The sequence below is a fragment of the Scyliorhinus canicula genome, chromosome 15 (assembly GCF_902713615.1).
Source record: "Scyliorhinus canicula chromosome 15, sScyCan1.1, whole genome shotgun sequence".
Classification (NCBI taxonomy): domain Eukaryota; kingdom Metazoa; phylum Chordata; class Chondrichthyes; order Carcharhiniformes; family Scyliorhinidae; genus Scyliorhinus; species Scyliorhinus canicula.
Genome location: NC_052160.1, coordinates 5,925,390 through 5,950,707, shown reverse-complemented (window position 1 = coordinate 5,950,707; position 25,318 = coordinate 5,925,390). Strand labels below are relative to the sequence as shown.

General features: G+C 43.3%; 1 protein-coding gene across 5 annotated transcripts in view; it reads left to right on the top strand.

Moving 5' to 3' along the window:
* The window catches only part of cpped1 (calcineurin-like phosphoesterase domain containing 1), a 180,337-nt gene that overhangs the window by 126,634 nt on the left and 28,385 nt on the right, over positions 1-25,318 (top strand). For all 5 annotated transcript variants that reach the window (XM_038819378.1, XM_038819377.1, XM_038819380.1 and 2 more), the window contains exon 3: positions 3,453-3,875. In XM_038819378.1, the coding sequence (XP_038675306.1) occupies positions 3,453-3,875 (423 nt within the window). The remainder of the gene's footprint in view (positions 1-3,452; positions 3,876-25,318) is intronic.

The following is a 25,318-nucleotide window of genomic DNA, read 5'->3' as shown; positions in this document are numbered from 1 at the left end:
TTAATCTGTACTTTTGCAATTTATAATTGTTCTGTAGTGGAAATATAAAATACACTTCTGCCCTTAATATTTTATGGAACAGTTCAATAAATTTAAAGTAATTGTTCATGATTAGACATATTTACTATTTCTGAATGCAAGATTACTGCTCATCTACATTTATAAAACACTTGCTGAGTATGTGGGTTTTTTTTAAAGCTATAAAAAATATTTTGTATGCTGTATAATTTTCTAAGTGCCACAGCAGTTGTATACCATATGCAGATTATATACAGTATTAAACAAAATATTCTACAAAGCAAGTACAGTGGCACAGTTTATTGGTGTTTCAGTACATGGGCAGAGTGGCATAACGTTCCCTTGAAGCTGCATCGTATACAGTATGTACTGCACAATCCGACTGTGCACAGCATTGCTCACCCACCTAGTTCTCTGCTGCAGGACCACATATGAAGTCGCTTCATCTGGAGACATAACAAAGTGGATGTTACACAGAGAGACATACATTTTGGTTGTGTCTGATGGTGTAAAACAGGTGTTATAACTGTCAGCAGGCAGTGCACACCTTTCCTGATTTTAATAGTCATTGAAATCAATTGAAAATTGGGAGAGATAGCCCACTCAACAACTGCCTTTTTACTGTGTTGAAGAGCATCAATATAAGAACATAAGAACTAGGAGCAGGAGTAGGCCATCTGGCCCCTCGAGCCTGCTCCGCCATTCAGTGAGATCATGGCTGATCTTTTGTGGACTCAGCTACACTTTCCGGCCCGAACACCATAACCCTTAATCCCTTTATTCTTCAAAAAACTATCTATCTTTACCTTAAAAACATTTAATGAAGGAGCCTCAACTGCTTCACTGGGCAAGGAATTCCATAGATTCACAACCCTTTGGGTGAAGAAGTTCCTCCTAAACTCAGTCCTAAATCTACTTCCTCTTATTTTGAGGCTATGTCCCCTAGTTCTGCTTTCACCCGCCAGTGGAAACAACCTGCCCGCATCTATCCTATCCATTCCCGTCATAATTTTAAATGTTTCTAGAAGATCCCCCCTCATCCTTCTAAATTCCAACGAGTACAGTCCCAGTCTACTCAACCTCTCCTCATAATCCAACCCCTTCAACTCTGGGATTAACCTAGTGAATCTCCTCTGCACACCCTCCAGTGCCAGTATGTCCTTTCTCAAGTAAGGAGACCAAAACTGAACACAATACTCCAGGTGTGGCCTCACTAACACCTTATACAATTGCAACATAATCTCCCTAGTCTTAAACTCCATCCCTCTAGCAATGAAGGACAAAATTCCATTTGCCTTCTTAATCACCTGTTGCACCTGTAAACCAACTTTCTGTGACACATGCACTAGCACACCCTCTGCACAGCGGCATGCTTTAATATTTTATCGTTTAAATAATAATCCCGTTTGCTGTTATTCCTACCAAAATGGATAACCTCACATTTGTCAACGTTGTATTCCATTTGCCAGACCCTAGCCCATTCACTTAACCTATCCAAATCCCTCTGCAGACTTCAGATATACTCTGCACTTTTTGCTTTACCACTCATCTTAGTGTCATCTGCAAACTTGGACACATTTCCCTTGGTCCCCAACTCCAAATCATCTATGTAAATTGTGAACAATTGTGGGCCCAACACGGATCCCCGAGGGACACCACTAGCTACTGATTGCCAACCAGAGAAACACCCATTAATCCCCACTCTTTGCTTTCTATTAATTAACCAATCCTCTATCCATGCTACTACTTTAGCCTTAATGCCATGCATCTTTATCTGATGCAGCAACCTTTTGTGTGGCACCTTGTCAAAGGCTTTCTGGAAATCCAGATATACCACATCCATTGGCTCCCCGTTATCTACTGCACTGGTAATGTCCTCAAAAAATTCCACTAAGTTAGTTAGGCACGACCTGCCCTTTATGATCCCATGCTGTGTCTGCCCAATGGGACAATTTCTATCCAGATGCCTCGCTATTTCTTCCTTAATGATAGATTCCAGCATCTTCCCTACTACCAAAGTTAAGCTCACTGGCCTATAATTTCCTGCTCTCTGCCTACCTCCTTTTTTAAACAGTGGTGTCACGTTTGCTAATTTCCAATCCACCGGGACCACCCCAGAGTCTCGTGAATTTTGGTAAATCATCATTAGTGCATCTGCAATTTCCCTAGCCATCTCTTTTAGCACTCTGGGATGCATTCCATCAGGGCCAGGAGACTTGTCTACCTTTAGCCCCATTAGCTTGCCCATCACTACCTCCTTAGTGATACCAATCCTCTCAAGGTTCTCACCTGTCATAGCCTCATTTTTATCAGTCGCTGGCATGTTATTTGTGTCTTCCACTCTGAAGACCGACCCAAAAAGCCTGTTCAGTTCCTCAGCCATTTCCTCATCTCCCATTATTAAAACTCCCTTCTCATCCTCTAAAGGATCAATATTTACCTTAGCCACTCTTTTTTATTTTATACATTTGTAAAAATGTTTACTGTCTGTTTTTATATTCTGAGCAAGTTTACTCTCATACTCTATCTTACTCTTCTTTATAGCTTTTTAGTAGCTTTCTGTTGCCCCCTAAAGATTTCCCAGTCCTCTAGTCTCCCACCAATCTTTGCCACTTTATATGCTTTTTCCTTCAAATTGATACTCTCCCTTATTTCCTTAGATATCCACGGTCGATTTTCCCTCTTTCTACCGTCCTTCCTTTTTGTTGGTATAAACCTTTGCTGAGCACTGTGAAAAATTGCTTGGAAGGTTCTTCACTGTTCCTCAACTGTTCCACCATAAAGTCTTTGCTCCCAGTCTACCTTAGCTAGTTCTTCTCTCATCCCATTGTAATCTCCTTTGTTTAAACACAAAACACTGGTATTTGATTTTACTTTCTCACCCTTCATCTGTATTTTAAATTCCACCATATTGTGATCGCTCCTTCCGAGAGGATCCCTAACTATGAGATCATGAATCAATCCTGTTTCATTACACAGGACAAGATCTAGGACCTCTTGTTCCCTCGTAGGTTCCATTACATACTGTTCTAGGAAACTATCGCGGATACATTCTATAAACTCCTCCTCAAGGTTGCCTTGACCGACCTGGTTAAACCAATCGACATGTAGATTAAAATCCCCCATGATAACTGCTGTACCATTTCTACATGCATCAGTTATTTCTTTGTTTATTGCCTGCCCCACCATAACGTTACTATTTGGTGGCCAATAGACTACTCCTGTCAGTGACTTTTTCGCCTTACTATTCCTGATTTCCACCCAAATGGATTCAGCCTTATCCTCCATAGCACCGATGTCATCGGTACATTGAAGTACAATGAGAGAGGAAATCTTATAGCAGAATTACTCAGAAATGCTCTCTCATTTACAGGTTCACAATATAGAACTAAAGTAGAATTAAACATAACTCCTGGTTTTTCTTTAATTTTCAGGTAGACCTTATCGTGATGAGCAAACGTTTGACCTCAAGCATATACTGAAGGGCATTGATCCTAGCATTCCATTGGTATTCGTCAGTGGCAACCATGATATAGGAAACGCCCCAACTCCAGATACTATTTCCGAATTTTGCAAGAGCTGGGGAGATGATTACTTCAGTTTCTGGTCTGGGGGAGTGTTGTATATTGTGCTGAACTCTCAATTTTTTCAAGATGCTTCCAATTGCACTGAACTAGAGCAAGCCCATGACCTCTGGTTGAATAACCAACTTGCTGCCGCTGAACAGTTAAAATGCAAACATGTGATTGTGTTCCAGCACATCCCTCTGTTTCTCCAGAGCCCTGATGAGGAGAATAATTATTTTAACCTGGAAACGTCAAAACGGCTGGATCTTTTGCAGAGATTTGAGAAAGCAGGTATTGGTTTTTTTTCTCTTCTACCTGTAGCATCTATTATTACGTTCATTCACCTACGAGGTAGAAAAGACTCAAGAACTGAAAAATCTAACTGAACTGCAACAGAGTCCCGTGTCGAGTGCACTTAGCCGTGTGTTTCCCAGTGCTCGCAGGGCCGAGATACACCATGCTATCTGTGTGCTAGCATTCATTAGCAGAGGGATTGAATTTAAGAGTTGTGAAGTGATGATGCAGCTGTACAAAACCTTGGGAAGGCCACATTTGGAGCACTGTGTGCAGTTCTGGTCGCCTCATTTTAGGAAGGATGTGAAACCTTTGGAAAAGGTGCAAAGGAGATTTACCAGGATGTTGCCTGGAATGGAGAGTAGATCCTATGAGGAAAGGTTGAGGGTGCTAGGCCTTTTCTCATTAGAACGGAGAAGGACGAGGGGCGACTTGATAGAGGTTTATAAGATAATCAGGGGAATGAGTAGACAGTCGGAGACAAGGGGACATAAATTTAAGGTGAATAGTGGAAGATATAGAGGGGATGTCAGAGGTAGGTTCTTTACCCAGAGAGTAGTGGGGGTATGGAATGCACTGCCTGTGGAAGTAGTTGAGTCGGAAACATTAGGGACCTTAAAGCGGCTATTGGATAGGTACATGGACTATGGTAGAATGATGGGGTGTAGATTAATTTGTTCTTAATCTAGGATAAAAGTTTGGCACAACATCATGGGCCGAAGGGCCTGTTCTGTGCTGCATTTTCTATGTTCTAGGATTTTGTTGTAATCCGGGGCCTTAGTGTGAATGACCCTCAGGCCCATTTCAACACTGAGGAGCTCCGCTCGCCGGAACACCTCAGTGCAGGAGGAGATCAGGATGCCATTTTTAACTGACATCAATCTCTCCCCCTGCACCAGCCCCCCCAAAACCCCAAATCACCTATAAATGGATCCTTGGGCACCCCTGGGCCTGATATGTGGTGCCGGAAAGATGCAGCCTGGCACTTTGGCACTGACGCACTGGCAGTGCCCCTGCGAGCCTGACAGTGCCATCTTGGCAGTGCCAAGCTGGCACCAGGATAGCAATGCCAGAGTGGCAGTGCCAGGACACCAGACTGCCCGGGGACTTCTGATCCTCTTGGAGACCCTCCCCAAGTGGCGTTCCATCTGGTCTCGCTTGTGGGGACCAGCACGGCGCTCGCCTGAGGTCTCCAAGGCGAAGGGGTTAGATCGCAGGGCCTCGATAGGTCAGGCAAGCTGCATTTTAGAGTGAGACTAACTGTCTCACTCTAATGTGCTGATTTGCCAAATACTGATTCCGCCCACAATGGGTGGGTTTCATGTCACAAAGTCTCGTAAGATCCCGTTGGATCTTGCAAGGCATGGCGAGCCGGATTGATCCCGGAAGAGGGGTCTCCCAGCGTCTACTGGCTGCACTGCGTGTTTGAGCGCGATGCGGCCAGTAGACCAGGCCCACAGATTTTTCCTTTATGGCTATGCTATGTTCCCCAGTTGCTGAGGTGTCTCCTGTCATTTATAGGTGGGGAATGCTCAGATTTTCTGTGCTGATTCTTTGCTTGACTCAGCTGCACATAAGGGCCCAGATCGAAAAGTACTTAAAATTTGAAGTCCTGTCCGGAACCGAGATTTCCCATCTTTGCAGGGGCATGCTGGTGTTGGGCTGGGGGTCACTAATGCTTTATTAGCAGGTGCAGCTGGCCATTTAGATTACAGGCCGCCTCCACTGAAGAACAGCGGACCCTTTCTCGGAGGGCCAGTGCAGATTCAATGGGCCGAATAGCCCCCTTCTGCACTGTAGAATTCTATGATTCTATGATAGAACAGGAGTTTTGGATCTGGAGTGTGAAGATTAGAAAAAGTAAGCGGATGCATTGGTGGATGCATTTGGATAGCCTAGGTACCCCTTTGGCGAGGTACGGTTCCTTTTGGATAGGGTACAAGAACACCTTTGGGAGATGTAAGGCCACTGCTTTGGGATTGTTAGAAGTGAATGAGATAATACATTTCTAATACAAAAGTTCAAATGACTGTTCAAGAATTGTCCAGCTGTCGCAAAACTGTCCAACTGTCAAGGAACTATTAAAGAGCAGTCCATCTGTCAAATAAAAAGAGAAAATGCTGAAAATACTCAGCAGGTCTGGAAGAACCTTTGGAGGAAGAAACAGTTAACGTTCCATATCCGTACGACTCAAAGCCTAGTTCCCTTTGCTTTCACCATGGCAACGCCTTGACCTACCTGTCAGCACCCTCTTCTGTGATCATTTTAAATTTTACATTGCTTTTATCTTGATGTGCGCAAAACAAAAAGCTTCAGCCACATGTCTCTCTTTTCAGCAATACTCCCATTTTTTTCTCCGAAAATGTATGGCTGCAAATACTCTGCTGTTAGACCTGTGCAGAGCACATACATTGGAGCGCACCCTCAAACAATTTTCACCCACCTTATATCTGCTAAAAACAGATGGGGAGATGCAAGGAGGAAAGTTTAATTAGGAATTTAACATTGAAACATATAAAATACTATCCACAAGTCAAAAATATGTGGGTCATAATTATGTGATAAACAGAACTGAATTCACGGAGAAAGAAGAATTGCAAAGAATAGACTGAATAGCCACTTCAGTGCCAAAGCAATTTTAAAGAATTCTGTGGAAGAGTCATACGGACTCAAAACATTAACTCTGTTTCTCCCTCCATAGATGCTGCCAGACTTACTGAGCTTATTCAGCATTGTTTCTTTTATTTGAGATTTACGGCATTCGCTTTTCTTTGCTTCAATTTTAAAGAGTAATGGAATTGTGGGATATATACCATAAAAATATGGGATATATACCATAAAAATATAATCAAAGTTGATTGCACTGATTGAGATAGAGGGGCTACCATGAACCCTTACTAAACCACGTAAACTAAAATATACATATTTAGAACACGCAGTCCAGGTGAAGGACTGAAAAAGTTGATGACATTTAAGGAAAGATTAGAGATATATAAAATTACCGGCTGCAAAGATGATTAAGAGAGAGCTCAAAGTATATTAAATAATAAGTGGTATGGAAAATTTCCTCAGCACTGTTGTTTTTTAACATATGTAAGTGGGATATCCATCACTATTCTGGTGAAGTTATCATTGAAGAGCAGCAGCTACTCTGAGGAAATTCCAACTTAAGTTAACATCAGAACTTATTGTGGGGGGTCACACGATGTGATCGCAGGCGCATCCGTGGTTCTGCCAGCTCCGGCTCTGCTCATCCTTTAATCTGTCATTTTATCCTGGTGCACACTTCGTATTTGTTTTTCTCTGGGTTACATGACGTCTGCTATGTCCCTGTAAGTTCCTGACTGGTGTTTCTGCCAGGAAGGGCAGAATAAAATGTTCAAATCCTCAACTGCTCATGGCCGTTGGAGTTGGCCAGGGTGGGACTTAGCTTGCTGAGTGGGATCTTGTTGTGGTGGTGCTGTGTCAATATGGATGATGGCCACTATCGAAGATGTTGGCCTATTTGAGGATATTGGCTCTGAGGTACAAGTCGTTAAAGCTCATTTTGAAGAATTGCAGGGTATTTTTATGAGAGAGGTGGAGGCACATTTGAAGATTCCTGTTATTAAAGAGAACTTTCACTGGTGAGGTCCTGCCTTCGAGTTGTCAAAATCCTGTTACATGGGGTGTCGTCCATCCTGTCTCGTTCAGGAGAGGGGGGGAGCAGTGCGTAGTATGTTCCACAGCCCTGTCCCTGGAAAAATGTGGCAGGTGACTTCTCGGCTGATTTCAAAATTTGGTTGCCATGCTTTGTTAATCTTGATTTTGAGGCTGGATGCATCAGATACGATGGAGCACAACGTATCCTGTCTTCAAGGCCAAGAGGCCGTCTGGCTCACCGATCACTGGACCATTTTTGTCCTATTCTCGTTGCTTGACATGAGGGGATGGAAGTGACTGAACCCGCTGAGTCATTCCCCTTGACTGCAGGGCCGTGGACCGCCTGGGCGGTGGAGAGGTGGCATAATGGATGTGATGGCGTATTCTGCTTCAAAAGAGTGCTTGTTGATCCTACCTTATCCTTTGCCTTCTTGTTCAACGTTGATTGCCCTGCAGTTCTTCTGTAATCCTGAGGATGGTCCATGTTGATCATGTTGCTGGCTATTTGTTGTTGCCTTTTATCCTGCAGGGGATGCGAACTGTGAGTGTGATGACCTGTGTCGTTGATTATTGTGATCCAGCTGAGTCATGTTGAGTCAGTTATGAGGAATGTCATTTGTGCTCAGTTTTACTCCTTTTTACTATTGTGGAGGATGTGTGGGGTTGGGTGGGGGGAGGGGTGGATGGCCGGGATGGTAGGGTGAGTTCAGTCCTCCCCTAGATTGCGGATAACCATAACCACTCCACCCCCAGTTAGAGCTAATCCAGTTCGAGTTTCTTTGTGATATTATTTATTTTATTTATTTTTATGTTATCAAATTTAAGAATCAATGTCTTCATCCTTCAATGGCCTGGGCAGATTTCTTTATCCTGGATAGGACTTGGTTTGTTCTGTGTTGCTGCCTGTCCTCTCTTTACATTTTACTGCAATGATTTTGATTCTGTTGAGTGCCTGAATTGGGGTTTAATTAAGTTGTGTGGATGTGTGTAATTCCCCTTAGAACAGGGATTTTTGTGTTTTTTCTTTTGTTTTTGTAAGGATAAATCCTTTCTTGGCTTTTGCATGGGTGCAGATGGGTTTGGTTTCCAAAAAGAGGAAGCCATGTTGGGTCTGTGATGCATTTGGCGCTCCTGGAGCTGAGGAGGATGTATGTTGGTGCGCACCTGACCATGGCGTGGGAGACTCACCATGATTTTCCGTGGTGTATGTAAGCCTGAGCGGCTGGGAGGGGTACATCCTTTTGTCATGCTTTCACAGTTTTATCCTATGTATCCCTCGGCCTCTGGTGGATTATATGAGTGTCTAATTTTGTCTAATGATTGTAGCAAGCCGATTGTGATATAATTCTCTGTTCCATTCTGTACTGATGTATATTAAGACGTTTTCTTTTTCTCATTCGTGGGGATGTATTATTTTGTACCTTTGTTGCATTATTCTCCTGAATGAAAAGCCTCAATAGAGGTGTCCGACTCCACTATCACAGCAGGCAGTCCATTCCACACCCTAACCACTCTCTGAGTAAAGAACCTACCTCGGACATCCCTCCTATATCTCCCACCCTGAATCTTATAGTTATGCCCCCTTGTAACAGCTACATCCACCCGAGGAAATAGTCTCTGAACGTCCACTCTATCTATCCCCCTCATCACCTTATAAACCTCTTAAATCGCCTCTCATCCTCCTCCGCTCCAAAGAGAAAAGCCCTAGCTCCCTCAACCTTTCCTTATAAGGCCTATCCTGCAAACCAGGCAGCATCCTGGTAAATCTCCTTTGCACCCTTTCCAATGCTTCCACATCCTTCCTATAATGAGGTGACCAGAACGGCACACAATACTCCAGATGTGGTCTCACCAGGGTCATGTACAGTTGCAGCATAACCCCGCGGCTCTTAAACTCAAACCCCCCGTCATAAACACTAACACACTATAAGCCTTCTTCACGGCTCTATCCACTTGAGTGGCAACCTTCAGAGATCTGTGGACATGAACCCCAAGATCTCTCTGTTCCTCCACATTCCTCAGAACCCTGCCGTTGACCCTGTAATCCGCATTCAGAGTTTTTCTACCAAAATGAATCACCTCGCACTTATCAGGGTTAAACTCCATCTGACATTTTTCGGCCCAGCTTTGCATCCTATCAATGTCTCTTTGCAGCCTACAACCAGCCCTCCACCTCATCCACTACTCCACCAATCTTGGTGTCATCAGCAAATTTACTGACCCACCCTTCAGCCCCCTCCTCCAAGTCATTGATAAAAATCACAAACAGCAGAGGACCCAGCACTGATCCCTCTGGGACACCGCTGGTAACTGGTCTCCAGTCTGAAAATTTTCCATCCACCACCACCCCCTGTCTTCTATGTGATAGCCAGTTACTTATCCAATTGGCCAAATTTCCCTCTATCCCACACCTCCTTACTTTCTTCATGAGCCGACCATGGGGAATCTTATCAAATGCCTTACTAAAATCCATGTATGTGACATCAACTGCTCTACCTTCATCTACACACTTAGTTACCTCCCCAAAGAATTCAATCAAATTTGTGAGGCAAGACGAATCCGTGTTGACTATCCGGATTAAGCTGCATCTTTCCAAATGGTCATAAATCCTATCCCTCAGGACCTTTTCCATTAACTTACCGACCACCGAAGTAAGGCTAACTGGCCTATAATTACCAGGGTCATTCCTATTCTCTTTCTTGAACAGAGGAACAACATTCGCCACTCTCCAGTCCTCTGGCACTATCCCCATGGACAGTGAGGACCCAAAGATCAAAGTCAAAGGCTCTGCAATCTCATCCCTTGCCTCCCAAGGAATCCTTGGATATATCCCATCTGGGCCAGGGGACTTGTCGACCCTCAGGTTTTTCAAAATTGCGAATACATCTTCCCTCAGAACATCTACCTCCTCCAGCCTACCCGCCTGCATCACACTCTCATCTTCAAAAACATGGCCCCTCTCCTTGGTGAACACCGAAAAAAGTATTCATTCAACGCCTCTCCTATTTCTTCTGACTCCATGCACAAGTTCCCATTACTGTCCTTGACCGGCCCCACCCTCACCCTGGTCATTCTTTTATTTCTCACATAAGAGTAAAAAGCCTTGGGGTTTTCCTTAATCTGACCCGCCAAGCATTCTCATGGCCCCTCCTAGCACTCCTAAGCCCTTTTTTTAACTGACTCCTTGCTACCTTGTAACCCTCAAATGACCCAACTAAACCTTGTTTTCTCATCCTTACATACTCTTCCTTTTTCCTCTTGACAAGATATTCAACCTCTTTTGTGAACCATCGTTCCCTCACACGGCCATTTCCTCCCTGCCTGACAGGGACATACCTATCAAGGACACACAGTATTTGTGCCTTGAACAAGCTCCACTTTTCATTTGTGCCCTTCGCTGACAGTTTCTGTTCCCATCTTATGCTCCCTGATTCTTGCCTAATGTCATCATAATTACCCCTCCCCCAGTTATAAACCTTGCCCTGCCGTATGGCCCTATCCCTCTCCATTGCAATAGTGAAAGACACCAAATTGTGGTTACTATCTCCAAAGTGCTCTCCCACAAACAAATCTAACACTTGGCCCGGTTCATTACCCAGTACCAAATCCAATGTGCCCCCTCCCTCTTGTCGGCCTATCCACATATTGGGCGGAATTCTCTGAACCTCCACAGGGTCGGGGAATCGCCCGGGGCCGGCGTAAATCCCGCCCCCGCCATGGCCGGAATTCTCCGCCACCCGGGAATCGGCGGGAGCGGGAAACACGCCGCGCCGATCAGCGTGCCCCCCGCGGCGATTCTCCGGCCCGCGATGTGCCAAAGTCCTGCCGCTGACAGGCCTCTCCCGCCGGTGGGAATTGGAGCGCCCCTGGTGCCGGCGGGATTGGCGGCGCAAGCGGGCCCCCGGGGTCCTGGGTGGGGCGCGGGGCGATCGGACCCCGGGGGGTTCCCCCACGGTGGCCTGGCCCGCGATCAGGGCTCACCGATCGGCGGACAGGCCTGTGCCGTGGGGGCACTCTTTTTTTTCCGCCGCCGCCACGGCCTCCACCATGGTGGAGGCGGAATAGACCCCCCTACCGCGCATGCACCGGTGGTGACGTCAGCATCCGCTGATGCACCGGCGCATGCGTGAACCGGCGAAGGCCTTTCGGTCAACCCCGACGCCAGGCGGCGGGCGTCAAAGGCCGTTGGCGCCAGTTTTGGTGCCAGTCGGCGTGGCGCCAACCACTCCAGCGCGGGCCTAGCCCCTAAAGGTGCGGAAAATTCCCGGGTAGGGGAGAATCCCGGCCATTGTGTCAGGAAACCCTCCTGCACACACTGTACAAAAACTGCCCCATCTGAACTGTTCGACCTATAGAGGTTCCAATCAATATTTGGAAAGTTAAAGTCACCCATGACAACTACCCTGAGACCTCCACACCTATCCATAATCTGTGTTGCAATTTCTTCCTCCACATCTCTGTTACTATTTGGGGACCTATAGAAACTCCTAACAATGTGACCGCTCCTTTCCTATTTCTAACTTCTGCCCATATTACCTCAGTGGGCAGATCCCCTTCGAACTGCCGTTCTGCAGCCGTTAAACTATCCTTGATTAACAATGCTACTCCTCCACCTCTTTTACCACCTTCCCTACATTTACTGAAACATCTATACCCCGGAACTTCCAACAACCATTCCTGCCCCTGTTCTAACCATGTCTCTGTAATGGCCACAACATCGTAGTCCCAAGTACCAATCCACGCTCCAAGTTCACCTACCAGCCCCTCTCACCGTCACCCATCTATCCTGATTCTTCGGAGTAACTACATCCTTGAAGCTACAGTACTATCTATGACCACCTCTGCCTCCCGAATGATACGAAGTTCATCCAGCTCCAGCTCCAGTTCCCTAATGCGGTTTCTGAGGAACTGGAGATGGGTGCACTTCCCACAGGTGAAATCAGCAGGGACATTGACACCATCCTTCACCTCAAACATTCTGCAGGAGGAACATTGCACTGCCTTCCCTGCCATCCCCTCTAGATACAAAAAAGAAAGAAGGAAAGAGCTTACCTGTTATTCACTCTACCCCTTAGGTTAGAGGAGGTGGAAGGGTGGGGGACACACGATATTAGTTGTCAAGTCTCTTTCCCAAGTCTAGGGTTTAGGAACTGCCCAACTTAAATACAGGTAAAAATAAGACACTTAACCAGCAACCACTGCGCCCCACATGAGAACAGCAATCAGTTGTTATGGGCCTGCATAAACAATTTAAATTGACTACTTACCCAGCAGTCACTCTGTCCTCACTCTGACTGGATTCAGCTGGAAACTCCCAACAATAAGTTTTTAAAAAATTTACTCCCCTTCTCAGAAAGCACTCACTCAGCAACCACTGCGCCCTGCACGAGAACACCTCAGGGAAAAGAAAAACTACTTACCAGTCACCAGCCAATCACTTACCTGCAGCTTTTCAATATGTAGCTGAATGCTGAAGAGGAATTCAGGAATAATCATCAAACCCGGTTCATTGATTTTTTTTAAATCTGGATTTTTTTTCTCTATGCATGAAGTTGAAGACAAAGAATGAAAGAGGAGGAAAATTTGATTGGGGATTTGGGGGGCTTAAAATAAATGTTTATTAGAGTTATATCATTTTTTTACAGAAAATGCAACAACTTTTCAAAACACAGTACAGTACAGAACAAATATTTCTGCAGATGTAAGAACAGAGAAAGTCAGGATAAATTCAGCAGAGCCATTCCTAAGAACTAGTGCCTCTTCTTATCGACTAGATCAGTCATAAAATGGTGGAGGTTGGTGGGAGAGGAGGAGGATAAGGCCAAATGCACTTGATGGGTAATGTATCAAGATGCACACCTTTATGTATAGCAAGATCATAACTTGCAATATGACAAACATTGCAGGAGTAGGTCAGACAAAGCGGAGTTTTGAGGTAGGGGTCCCACACTTTACGGAATGTATCTAAATTCAGACGTCAGGAATTCCACAGGGATACGTTCCATGATTAGATTATACAGTTTGAATTGAAGGATACTTGTCAGTGATCCAAGAGCAGAGGATATTTCTCTGAGCTGCCAAAGTAGGATGTTATACAGCCTTTTTTCACTAATGCCAACAATATTCCTATCTGGAAGACAAAGAATTAGAAACAAAAGCTCAAATTCTAAGGCCTGTCAAATATCTTCCCGAGCAACTTAACTACACCAGACCAATACAGGTCCGTACACAGTGTATGTAATCACCCTTGACTACCAGGCACCTTTGGCACACCAGAGATACAGCTGGATCAAACCTATGTCTCAGACTTGAAATGATGTGCAAGTGGTGCAGTATCTTGAACTGAGTCTACTTCATTCTATTGCATTCCAATATTTTACTGGCATAATCCCAGAAACATATCTCCTCACGATATTAGTTGTCAAGTCTCTTTCCCAAATCAGCAAGATACCCAAGGTACTAACACAGGGTCTAGAACGCAATGTATCACAAAACCTGCCAATTGACTCCACAGAAAAAAAACATTCCATCAGGAAAATAGAAGAGTCAAGACGGAAAGATATCTTGTTAAGGAAGGAATGCCGTTGGATGTCAAATTGTTAACATAGCTGCTCAAAGTATGAGAATGAAGCACTACTGAATATGTCTGCCAGCCTACAAGTGCCTCTATCTCTCCAAATATCAAATCCATGGTCCACAAGAGCTGGTGGGAAATCTGGGCTGCCTTGGATGGTAGAGCGAGCGGATCAGCTCAAAAACAAGTCTCCAGTGCCCAAGGATTTCTTTTTCAAATTAACATGTCAGAAGCTGGACGTATCATTAACATCTTTTTGTTCGAAGCAGCTCTTTTCATGGGAAGTAGAGATCTGTCATGTTTCTTTGTTGCTGCAAAGAGAAAAGGAGTGGAAGTGCCCACACTCTGGATTCTTGTAAATGTGGTGAGAGATTTATTAAGAGGTGTTGCTCATAGAATCAAAAATGGTGACCTGCCCAAAACCCATGCAAACACTCTGCTGATGTCACGTGACGTTGAACCAACAGGAATGTATTCTCTGATTCTGAGATTGGATCAGATCAGAGGCAACAAAAAGCATTGATGAAGAATTAATTAATAGTAAGTGGTTAAAATACATTTAAGATACAGGGACAAGGCTGCTAAGTTTGTACAAGGTAAAGGAGCTATTGACAGTCTTGTTAAATTATAGAAAGGGAAGGTAACACTGAATAAAGACTCTTGACTTATGAGCAGAATTTTAAATGAATTTAGGTCTGCTGGGAATAAGAGCAACTTTAAAGCTAATGTAAATTAATAAAGTTGATGCCAGCATAATACAGCAGGAGCTGTAAAAGCCAATGTGTAGATGGTATCACTCCCTTCTGCTAAAGAAACAGTGAGGGGTCACAGCACACCGGTAATAATGATTTCCCCCAACTGAGCGCTATATTGATTTTGTGGACCAGACTGTCTGCTAGAATCCATTTTACCTGCAGTCTCAGGATTTATTCGAGGCAGTATTTGATTACAATTCCTAAGATAACTACTTTCAAATTTTACAGCATCCAGGAGCCATTCTGTCCATATCAACATACTCAGTTGTAAATTATAATGGGATTTTAATTAATTACACATAGGCTTTTGCAAGTTCAGAGAAAAGACAGGTAATAACTGCAGTGGAAACCCTAAAGAATTGACGTGTAGGGTAAAAATATTCACTCACACTGAGTGGCATGAATTATACAAGGTGCACAGTGAAGCTTCTTTCTAACTACTGAAACAGAGTTTGAGTTATTTCAGATGATATTGATTCAAAACATTAAAATGGTTTGTTCCTTGGATTTAATTGGTAGCATTTGTCCTTTTTAATTGACAAAAATATGTTCTAATTACATTCAATGCAGATTTTTTAAAAAAAATTCATACCTATGACATTCTATTATATTCGGAACATGTTCCCTTACTGAACATTAAATGCATATGTGAAACAATTTTATGCCGGGAAACCTCTACTTCAAAGTGCTGATAGAAATGTTGATTTTGACACCCAAGGTGAAAAGGAGTTTGAAAATGATTATGTATGTACTTATGAAATAGATGAACAAGTAAGATCATTCTTTGTATCTGAAGCTAACACACCGGCTTGTGAGAAGACAGAACTGTCAGATTTCTTCCAATCTACAGGGACAGTTATCAGTTCAATGCCATTCTTATGAAATGGTAATTATCACATTCTGAGTATTATGGTCTTGGATTGACTTGGGTATTTCTCTGTCATTAGTTTTGTACAGTGGTATTCATTAGAAACATAGTGAGTGCCAATTGGGATATTGGAAAATGTTAATCATGCCTGCGAGTAGAATTTTAAAAATATTTTTGGATTCATTGCAATTTATATCTTGAAAAAGGTATCTTGTTCTGTAAAACACAAAAATCATAAAAAGGAACACACAGCTGTATACAGTACGCCAAGGGAATACAGTGTTTATAACTTGCTAACTTTTTCTACATACTCCCGCTCACCGCCTCTCCTGCTTGCCACTTTTTCTGCTTGCCAAGCTTCCCATTTGCTGCTTCTCTCGCCTCCCTTTCCTCTCACTCACCACTTCCCTCCCGAACCCTAGCTGTGAGCGAGAGAGTGAGAGGGGCAAGCTGGAGCGAAACAGTGGATGGGAGGGAGGCATCGAGTGGGAGAGGGGTGGCGAACTGCAGGGCTGGAAAGTGGGAGAGAAGAACAAGGGGGAGGGAGGCAGCAAATGGTAGAGAAGTGGCGAGGTGGCCACAGGAAAGACAACTGCGGGCAGAGTAATGACTACCACTCGTTTAGTAGATATTGCACCAATTGTGACTTCCTAATCTTTGGAAATTGTCAGAGTAAACATTTTATCAGAATGTGCTAGAATAACATGAGTTATTTATAAGTAGCAATAGACCATACAATTAGTTGGTAATTTCTGGGGATTGGTTACCTCAGTTGGCTGGACGGCCGGTTCATGATGCAATTTGACGCCAACAGCACGGGTTCAATTCCCGTACCGGCTGAGGTTATTCATGAAGGATCAACCTTCTCAACTTTGTCCCTCGCCTGAGGTGTGGTGACCCTCAGGTTAAACCATCACCAGTCAGCTGGCCTTTGGGGACTATGGTGACTTTCACTTTTTCAGATAGTGATTTATACAGTTTTAACAAGCAGCACAACACTAATTATCTCAGCAATACTATACCTGGATCAGAATCCATAAAATCTCCAGCCCCATCTTCAGAAGACTTGGGACAGGTCTATCTTCTACTTCCTTTCCATTTTGAAGATGGACCAAAAACAAAGGTAATTAAATGTATCTCACAATTGGATTATTTTCATTTATAATACAGCAGTGCTTGTTGGCTAAAGATGTACTTCTTGTACCTTTTGAAGTTAACACTGGGGATATTGTAAACAAAATGGTAGTAACTCAGTGATTTTCTTGCTTAGGAGATCTGCTAACTTTCTAACAGTTAAGGAAATGTTCAAGAGCTCAAAATGAATTGTAGGCTGACTAATGGCTGCTGGATCCTAACCCATTTGTCACTCTAACTTCCTCTGCACTCAATAGACCAGCATGAATAAAGCAAGCAGGCAATTAAAATATTAACTTGCAAATGTTAGTTTATCAATGACTACCTTCCTCATAACTTACAGGTTTTCTACTCAAGGGGAGATTTCTAGTAATAAACTAATGTGTTTATTTGCATTTAGCAAGAATTAAAGTCCATGTACAGAGATAGTTACAAAAATAAAAGTTTGTAACATTGTTATGAAATTCCCGATACGTCACCACAATGTTTTACTCTCTGTATGCTTATACACATAGTAGTTAAATCTGTGCCATTTTTGGACTCTGTGTTGGTGTTTGTTTAATTACAAATAAAAGTATCAATTGTTATGACATTCTAGACAGTAGCATATTTGCTACCATTTCAAAAATTGTTTATAGTATAACACACAACATCTGAAGTCAAAGCATACAAAATGTAGAATTGCTGGTGCCATATTGAGAGGAGATGGAACTAACAATTTCGAATTAACAATGACAAGGGGAAAATAAATTCTGAGGGATAAATGAGGAACTTTTCAAACCCAGTCCAATCTGACAAGTTTATGTTTAACTTTGAGTTTTAAAGGAATAAGTCTAGAGGATAGGATGAAAATGCACCAAATCGATTTCCTTCCTCCTCCCTTCCCATCAAGAACCTTGTGTTCACCCTGGTTACAATTACTTGTTTCACCATGGGTGATATATGACGCTCAAAATCATCCTCTGAAATGTGCATTGGCATTAAATTCAATTTTTTTGCGGTACTGAAGTTTATTTATGGTGTGTTGAAATGTACACTGTGCTAAATATGTTTCAAAGCGGGACTGTTGTGATGGAGGTCGATCCCTTTAGCACCAACTAGCTGAATAGATGCTATTTTCATTTTTATTGCTATCATTCAACATTCAATTAAACATTGTCCTTGATATAGTATTCATTGATTTACGGGCAGTATGTATTCTTTTTTTGAATTGTACCAAGTAGTAGCTACTGCTTTCAATGATTTGACTATTTGAGGATAGTGTGCAATGATTGTACTCTCCATTGTGAATTTAGATTCATAAGCCTGGTGTTACAGACCAGGATGAGGGAGAGCCTCAAACCCTTGTCTCTTCTGTCTGGAATCTATGTATTTTGAAAAGGTAGAGGTATATTTAGGGGCCTCACGGTAGCATGGTGGTTAGCATCAATGCTTCACAGCTCCAGTGGTCCCAGGTTCGATTCCCGGCTGGGTCACTGTCTGTGTGGAGTCTGCACGTCCTCCCCGTGTGTGCGTGGGTTTCCTCCGGGTGCTCCGGTTTCCTCCCACAGTCCAAAGATGTGCGGGTTAGGTGGATTGGCCATGCTAAATTGCCCGTAGTGTAAGGTTAATGGGGGGATTGTTGGGTTACGGGTATACGGGTTACGTGGGTTTAAGTAGGGTGATCATTGCTCGGCACAACATCGAGGGCCGAAGGGCCTGTTCTGTGCTGTACTGTTCTATGTTCTATGTTCTATGTTTTTCTTAACAATTTGAAAAACCAGCAGCAAGCTTATCGTGGGTTTAAATAAGAAGATTACCTATTTAACTGATCGTCCTGAAAGTCTAATGCTGTTTCATCATTCACCTTTCACACACACACATGTGTGCACTCTCTTGAGGAAAAAATACAGTTAGAGAGAATAGTGTACTTTTGTTAGAAACAAAAGGATAGTTCTTAATTTGTGTGATTAGATAGCTTTGAAAGAAAGCAGGCAGAGCACAGCCGGTTTTATTATTATAGAGTAGTCTACGTGGATTCAATAGTTAAAGCCGTATATCAGAATTGTTACAGGGTTCTCTAGAAGAGATGGATTTTCATCAGATTATGAATTAACTACTTATAGTTTCATAGGAAAATATAAAATGGGAGCAGGAGTAGGTCATTCAGCCCTTTGAGCTTGTTCTGTCATTCAACTAGATCATGTCTGATCTTCTACCTCAACGCCACTTTCCCACAATATCCCCATATCCCTTGATATATTAAATATCTAGAAATGTATTGATCTCTATCTTGAACATACTCAATGACTGAACCTCCAAAGTCCTCTGGGATAGACAATTGCAAGACTCACCACCCTCTGAGTGAATAAATTCCTTTCATCAATCCTAAATGGCCAACCTCTTATTTCGATACTGTGTCCTCAGGTTCTAGACCCCTTTAGCCAGGGTAAACATCCTACTTACATTTATCCTGTCATAGTATGCTTCATTGAGATGCCTTTTCATTGTTCTGAAATCTAGAGAATTGAGGCCCAGTCTCCTCAACCTTTCTTCTTACAAAAAGGCCAAATATTATTTGCCTTCCTAAATGCTTGCTGCACCAGCATGTTATCTTTCAATGAGATGTGAATAAGGACACACACATCACTTTGGACATCAACACTTTCCAATCTCTCACCTTTTAAAAATATTCCCCATTTTTGACTTTCCTAAACAATTGAATAACTTCACATTTTTCCACATTATATTCTGTTTGCCATGTTTTCACCCATTCACTTAACCTGTTTAAATATAGATCATGACCAGCTGGGGCCCAAGCCCTGATCCTTGCCGTACCCCACAGCCTACTAACCTGACAATGATCTGTTGGGTTTACTCTCTGTTTACTGTCCGTTATCGAATTCTCAGTCCATCCCAGTCTATTAGAACAAAGAACAAAGAAAATTACAGCACAGGAACAGGCCCTTCAGCCCTCCCAGCCTGCGCCGATCCAGATCCTATTATCCCAAAGCACCTGTACTCTAATTGTGCTTGCATAATTATCAAAATCTCCTGTTTGGAATCTTATTGAAAACTTTCTAAAAATCCAAATTGGCCACATCCACTGTGCGGCCCCACACACACACACACACACACACACTTATCTATTCTGCTGGATACATCCTCAAAAAACCTCCCAACAAGTTTGTCGAACATGATTTCCCTTCCATAACTCCACGTTGACACTGCCCATTATTTTCTGTATCCAGTTCTCTCATCCGTTATAATAGATTCTAACAGTTTTCCTACAGCTGATGTCAGGCTAACAGGCCTGTATTTCCTTGTTTTCTCTCTCCCTCTTTTCTTAAATAGCGGGGCTACATTTGCTACCTTCCAATCTGTATGAACCACTCCAGAATCTCTAGCATTTTGGAAGATGGCCACCAATATGTCCACTAGTATGGGTCTGGTTTAGCACAGTGGGCTAAACAGCTGGCTTGTAATGCAGAACATTGCCAGCAGCGCGGGTTCAATTCCCGTACCAGCCTCCCCAAACAGGTGCTGGAATGTGGTGACTAGGGGCTTTTCACAGTAACTTCATTGAAGCCTACTTGTGACAATAAGCGATTATTATTATTATTACCGTTAGTGGACCCGGAGGAAACCCACGCAGACAGAGGGAGAACGTGGAAACTCCCCACAGACAGTGACCCAAGCCGGGAATCGAACCCGGGTCCCTGGCGCTGTGAACCAACAGTGCTCACCACTGTGCCAGCGTGCTGCCCATGATCTGAGACTGTCTCCTTCACCTTCTGGAATGACGAATTCTGCGCCTCCAACCGCTGTTCCATCCTTCCCAGAGCTGCCCAAATTGGTTCAGTCACTTTTGCCAGATCATCCATGACCTTTGCTTTCTAAAGTCTGTCGCCAGGAACTCCACCAAGTTCTCAGCCGTCCATTGAGCAGGCACTGAGACGCAAATCCTGGAATTTAGCAAATCCTGGAACTCCCTCCAAAGCAGCACCATGGGTACATCTACACCATATGTATTGCAACAGTTTAAGAAGACAGCTGATTGACACCTTCTCAAGGGCAATTGGGGATGGGCAGTAAATGCCGTCCATGCCAGCGATGCCCACATCCCATGACTGAACAAAAAGGACTTCTTTCCTTGGAATACATCCCTTTGTCCTTTTAAGACAACGTGGCAGTCTGAACCCACAAATCAAGACAGATGACTCTCGGCAGCCATTTTGTTCAGCACTTTAATATCCATTTTAAAAGAAAGGTTTGTTCCAGAAAATTGCAAATTGACTTTAGTTCATGTTTTAAAAGTTGTGGATAGTATACCTTTACTGAGGATAGCACTCTGAAATTACTGAAGTTCTACTGTGCTAGTGAAAACATAGAATTACTCCTGTCCATGGGCACAGCTGCAGATCCAGTACCAGAGCACAGGAACAGGGTGCTTAGCATAATTGGAATAGGTGTCCCATGACTTTAGCGGGCAGCACGGTAGCATGGTGGTTAGCATAAATGCTTCACAGCTCCAGGGTCCCAGGTTCGATTCCCGGTTGGGTCACTGTCTGTGCGGAGTCTGCACGTCCTCCCCGTGTGTGCGTGGGTTTCCTCCGGGTGCTCCGGTTTCCTCCCACAGTCCAAAGATGTGCGGGTTAGGTGGATTGGCCATGCTAAATTGCCCGTAGTGTCCTAAAAAGTAAGGTTAAGTGGGCGGGGGGGGTTGTTGGGTTACGGGTATAGGGTGGATACGTGGGTTTGAGTAGGGTGATCATTGCTCGGCACAACATCGAGGGCCGAAGAGCCTGTTCTGTGCTGTACTGTTCTATGTTCTATGTGTGGTCCAAAGCTGCCATTCAGCTGTTGGAGGTCAGAGCTGCTCCCATAGGAGAGACTTAAAGTCCTGGGATGAGTTAAAAATGAGTAAGACAGATTTTTTTATTCAATTCCTAAGCGCTTATTATTTTAAAGACAGCGGATTACCCCCCCGGTCCATCCATTACCTTTCCCTAGATAACTATTGAATCTAGCTAGGCCTCAGTTGGCAAGATATTCCTTTTGAATGAACAATGGGTAGAACTCCCAGGATAGGCCATTAGCTACACCAGATGCACTCCCCAGGTGAATATGGAAGGATCATTTGCTCCTCATAACCATGTTTTGATCCTCCAGAAGGCTATCTGTCAGTTTTTCAGTCTGGTACCCCATCGGAATTTTAGGCCCAAAGGAGCTCTTCACATATGTGCTTGGATACAACTGTCAAATTCCACGCAACGGCAGTTTGTTTTTAACAATGTTGCATAGTAGGAGGGAATACCCACTTCCTCGGAAGTCTACTCATGACAATAAACAATTTTCATTTTCATTCATTTCAATATTCAAAATTTTAAAATTTCCCTTATTAAATATAAATTTTGCTTAATGTGCATTTTATACTCGGTCAAAATCCTGGAACTCCCTCCCGGACAGCACAGTGGGTGTACCTACACCTCATGGACTGCAGCGGTTCAAGAAGGCAGCTCACCACCACCTGCTGATGCTCAATTGGGGGTGGGCAATAAATGCTGGCCTAGTCAGCAATGCCTATGTCCCGTGAACAAATTATAAAAACTGCCACTGGTGCCGTGTGTTGTGATACTATTTTTTTTCCAAAGATCTATTTCATAAAATTTGTAAAGTATATGACAGTGCAATTCAAGGTCGGCATTACACACAATGCAATGAGGATGAGCTTGATTAAATACAGTACATCGGGTGCCGAACTCCACGAATCGTGGATATTGGACTGGGTCAGTCTCCAACTCTCAGTGATGGACTTTCACTGGATGTCCATCAAGTTTCTGACACCCTGAAGACCCTCTTTCACTGACTTCATGGTTTCCGGCAGCACTCGATGTTTGTCCAAGTGTGTATCCCTGAGACCAGAGTCCTATGTTACATAGCTGCTCAGAATCGAACCTGGGACCCTGGAGCTGTGAAGCATTTATGCTAACCACCATGCTACCGTGCTGCCCCCTATGTTACATAGCTGCTCAGGATGAAACTTAACAAAAAACATGTCTTTCCCGACTTTCTTTGATGATGCATATTATTCCAAATATATTTATATACTTCATTCTGGTGCATTTGCGACTCAATTTGCCATGTCTGACTCACTGGTTAAGCTACCACATTTGCATGGATGTGTTCCTGAAATCACTTTCCATTGTGGCAGTATATGTATTTTATCAACATCATTTGGAGATTAGTCTGTACTAAACTGCCGATATTTCTTCCGAAGTGCTGGCACCTAATTTTTATGTTGTTTTGAGCTGAATCATTTGCAGCAGGAAATGAGGTACGGTAGTGACTTCATGAAGATTTTGCATTTCCAGGGATAAGTTCATTGTTATCTTCATTAGAAGTTCAATTATAAAACCTTATTAACTAGATTGGAAAATTATGCCTACGTTCATCTAATGAATAGTATTTTGTTTTATTGTTAATTTGTTGCAAAAGAATGTCAGCACATCATAAATAGATTAATGATGAACTCAGTCCCCATTTAAGTAGTGAATTGTGTATAAAGATAATAAATTAATCGCAATTATACCATAAAAGGTCAAAAATAGATATCCTTGGAGCAAATTTTAAACCAAATAATGTTGTTTTGGGAATAGTATGGTGTACAGATGTGCAAGATCCATGAAATTACAGCAGGTCTAGAGACAACCCAGTCTCCATATGCAGACATAATTTTCAGCTCAAACTGGGATCCAAATAAATGCCAATATGTTGACGATACAGCTATTTAAAGCAATAGTGTTAAAGCTACTATTAATTAAAGAGGCTGTTTCTGCGTATCCATTTTAGTTCTCCGTATGCTCTTCTCCAATCTTAAAACCATTGGTTCCTTCTGTGCTGTATGCTGTGCTTTGGCTCTTCCTGTCTCTGCCAGTACACCTGAAAGAGCTCTTCTGTTCTTTCCTCATATATTTTTCAATGTTTCCATTTCAGACGTGTACTTACTCTAAAAGTAATTATGATTCCATCACTGCCCCCACCAACATGCACAAAGCAAAATACTGCAGATGAAATATAAAGAGAAAGCTCAGCAGGTCCAGTGCATCTGTGCAGAGAGAAGCAAGGTTAATGTTTCAGGTCATGACCTTTCAATACCACTCATCCTATTTTCGTTTTGACTGCGAATTAATGTGTACCTTGTAGTTAGAGAGAGAGTGAGTGATAGTTCTAATCCTGATCCCCGGTGGATATCCTTTCAATCTGAAAATATTGATTTCCCCTTGAAGTTAACAAGGCCCAATACGGATGATTTCTCAATCTCACCGTTCAGGTGTCCTGTGTCCCTGTGGCCACCATGTGCCAAAAAGGATGTACCTGAATTCCCAAGCCACTGAACTGAAAAAAATGTCATTATTAATTAATAATTTTCCTGGTTGGTTAAAGGATTAAATATTTGCAATAAATGCAAGCAACAGTTAATAATAATAACTGTCTTTACTAGTGTCACAAGTAGGCTTACATTAACACTGCAATGAAGTTACTGTGAAAATCTCCTGGTCGCCACATTTCGACGTCTGTTCGGCTACACAGAGGGAAAATTCAGAATGTCCGATTCACCTAACGAGCACGTCTTTCGGGACTTGTGGGAGGAAACCGGAGCACCCGGAGGAAATCCACGCAGACACAGGGCTGGTTTAGCACAGTGGACTAAACAGCTGGCTTGTAATGCAGAACAAGGCCAGCAGCGTGGGTTCAATTCCTGTACCAGCCTCTCTGAACAGGCGCCGGAATGTGGCGACTAGGGGCTTTTCACAGTAACTTCATTGAAGCCTACTTGTGACAATAAGCGATTATTATTATTATTATTATTGGAGAACGTGCAGACTCCGCACAGACAGTGACCCAAGCCGGGAATCGAACCAGGGTCCCTGGCACTGTGAAGCAGACATGCTAACCACTGTGCTGCCGTACCGCCGTTAAATTATGGGTGTGAACATTCCAGTCTGTGGATATTTAAAGTTGTTTCGGTTATTTGATGCTAAATGCAGAAGCTAGAATTGTTTAAATCTACTGTTCAACATATGCAATTGAACCCTCTACCTTTAACATCTCTTGTGGATGGGAAGATGGTTGTAGCCTTTCAGGAGTTCCTTGAATCCCTTGAGCTTTACAAAGAGTTCTCGGACAAACAACGTTTTCATAGAATTTACAGTGCAGAAGGAGGCCATTCGGCCCATCGAGTCTGCACTGGCTCTTGGAAAGAGCACCCTACCCAAGCCCATACCTCCACCCTATCCCCATAACCCAGAAACCCCACCTAACACTAAGGGGCAATTTGGACCCTGAGGGCAATTTATCATGGCCATTCCACCTAACCTGCACATCTTTGGACTGTGGGAGGAAACCGGAGCACCCAGAGGAAACCCACGCACACACGGGGAGAATATGCAGACTCCACACCGACAGTGACCCAGCGGTGAATTGA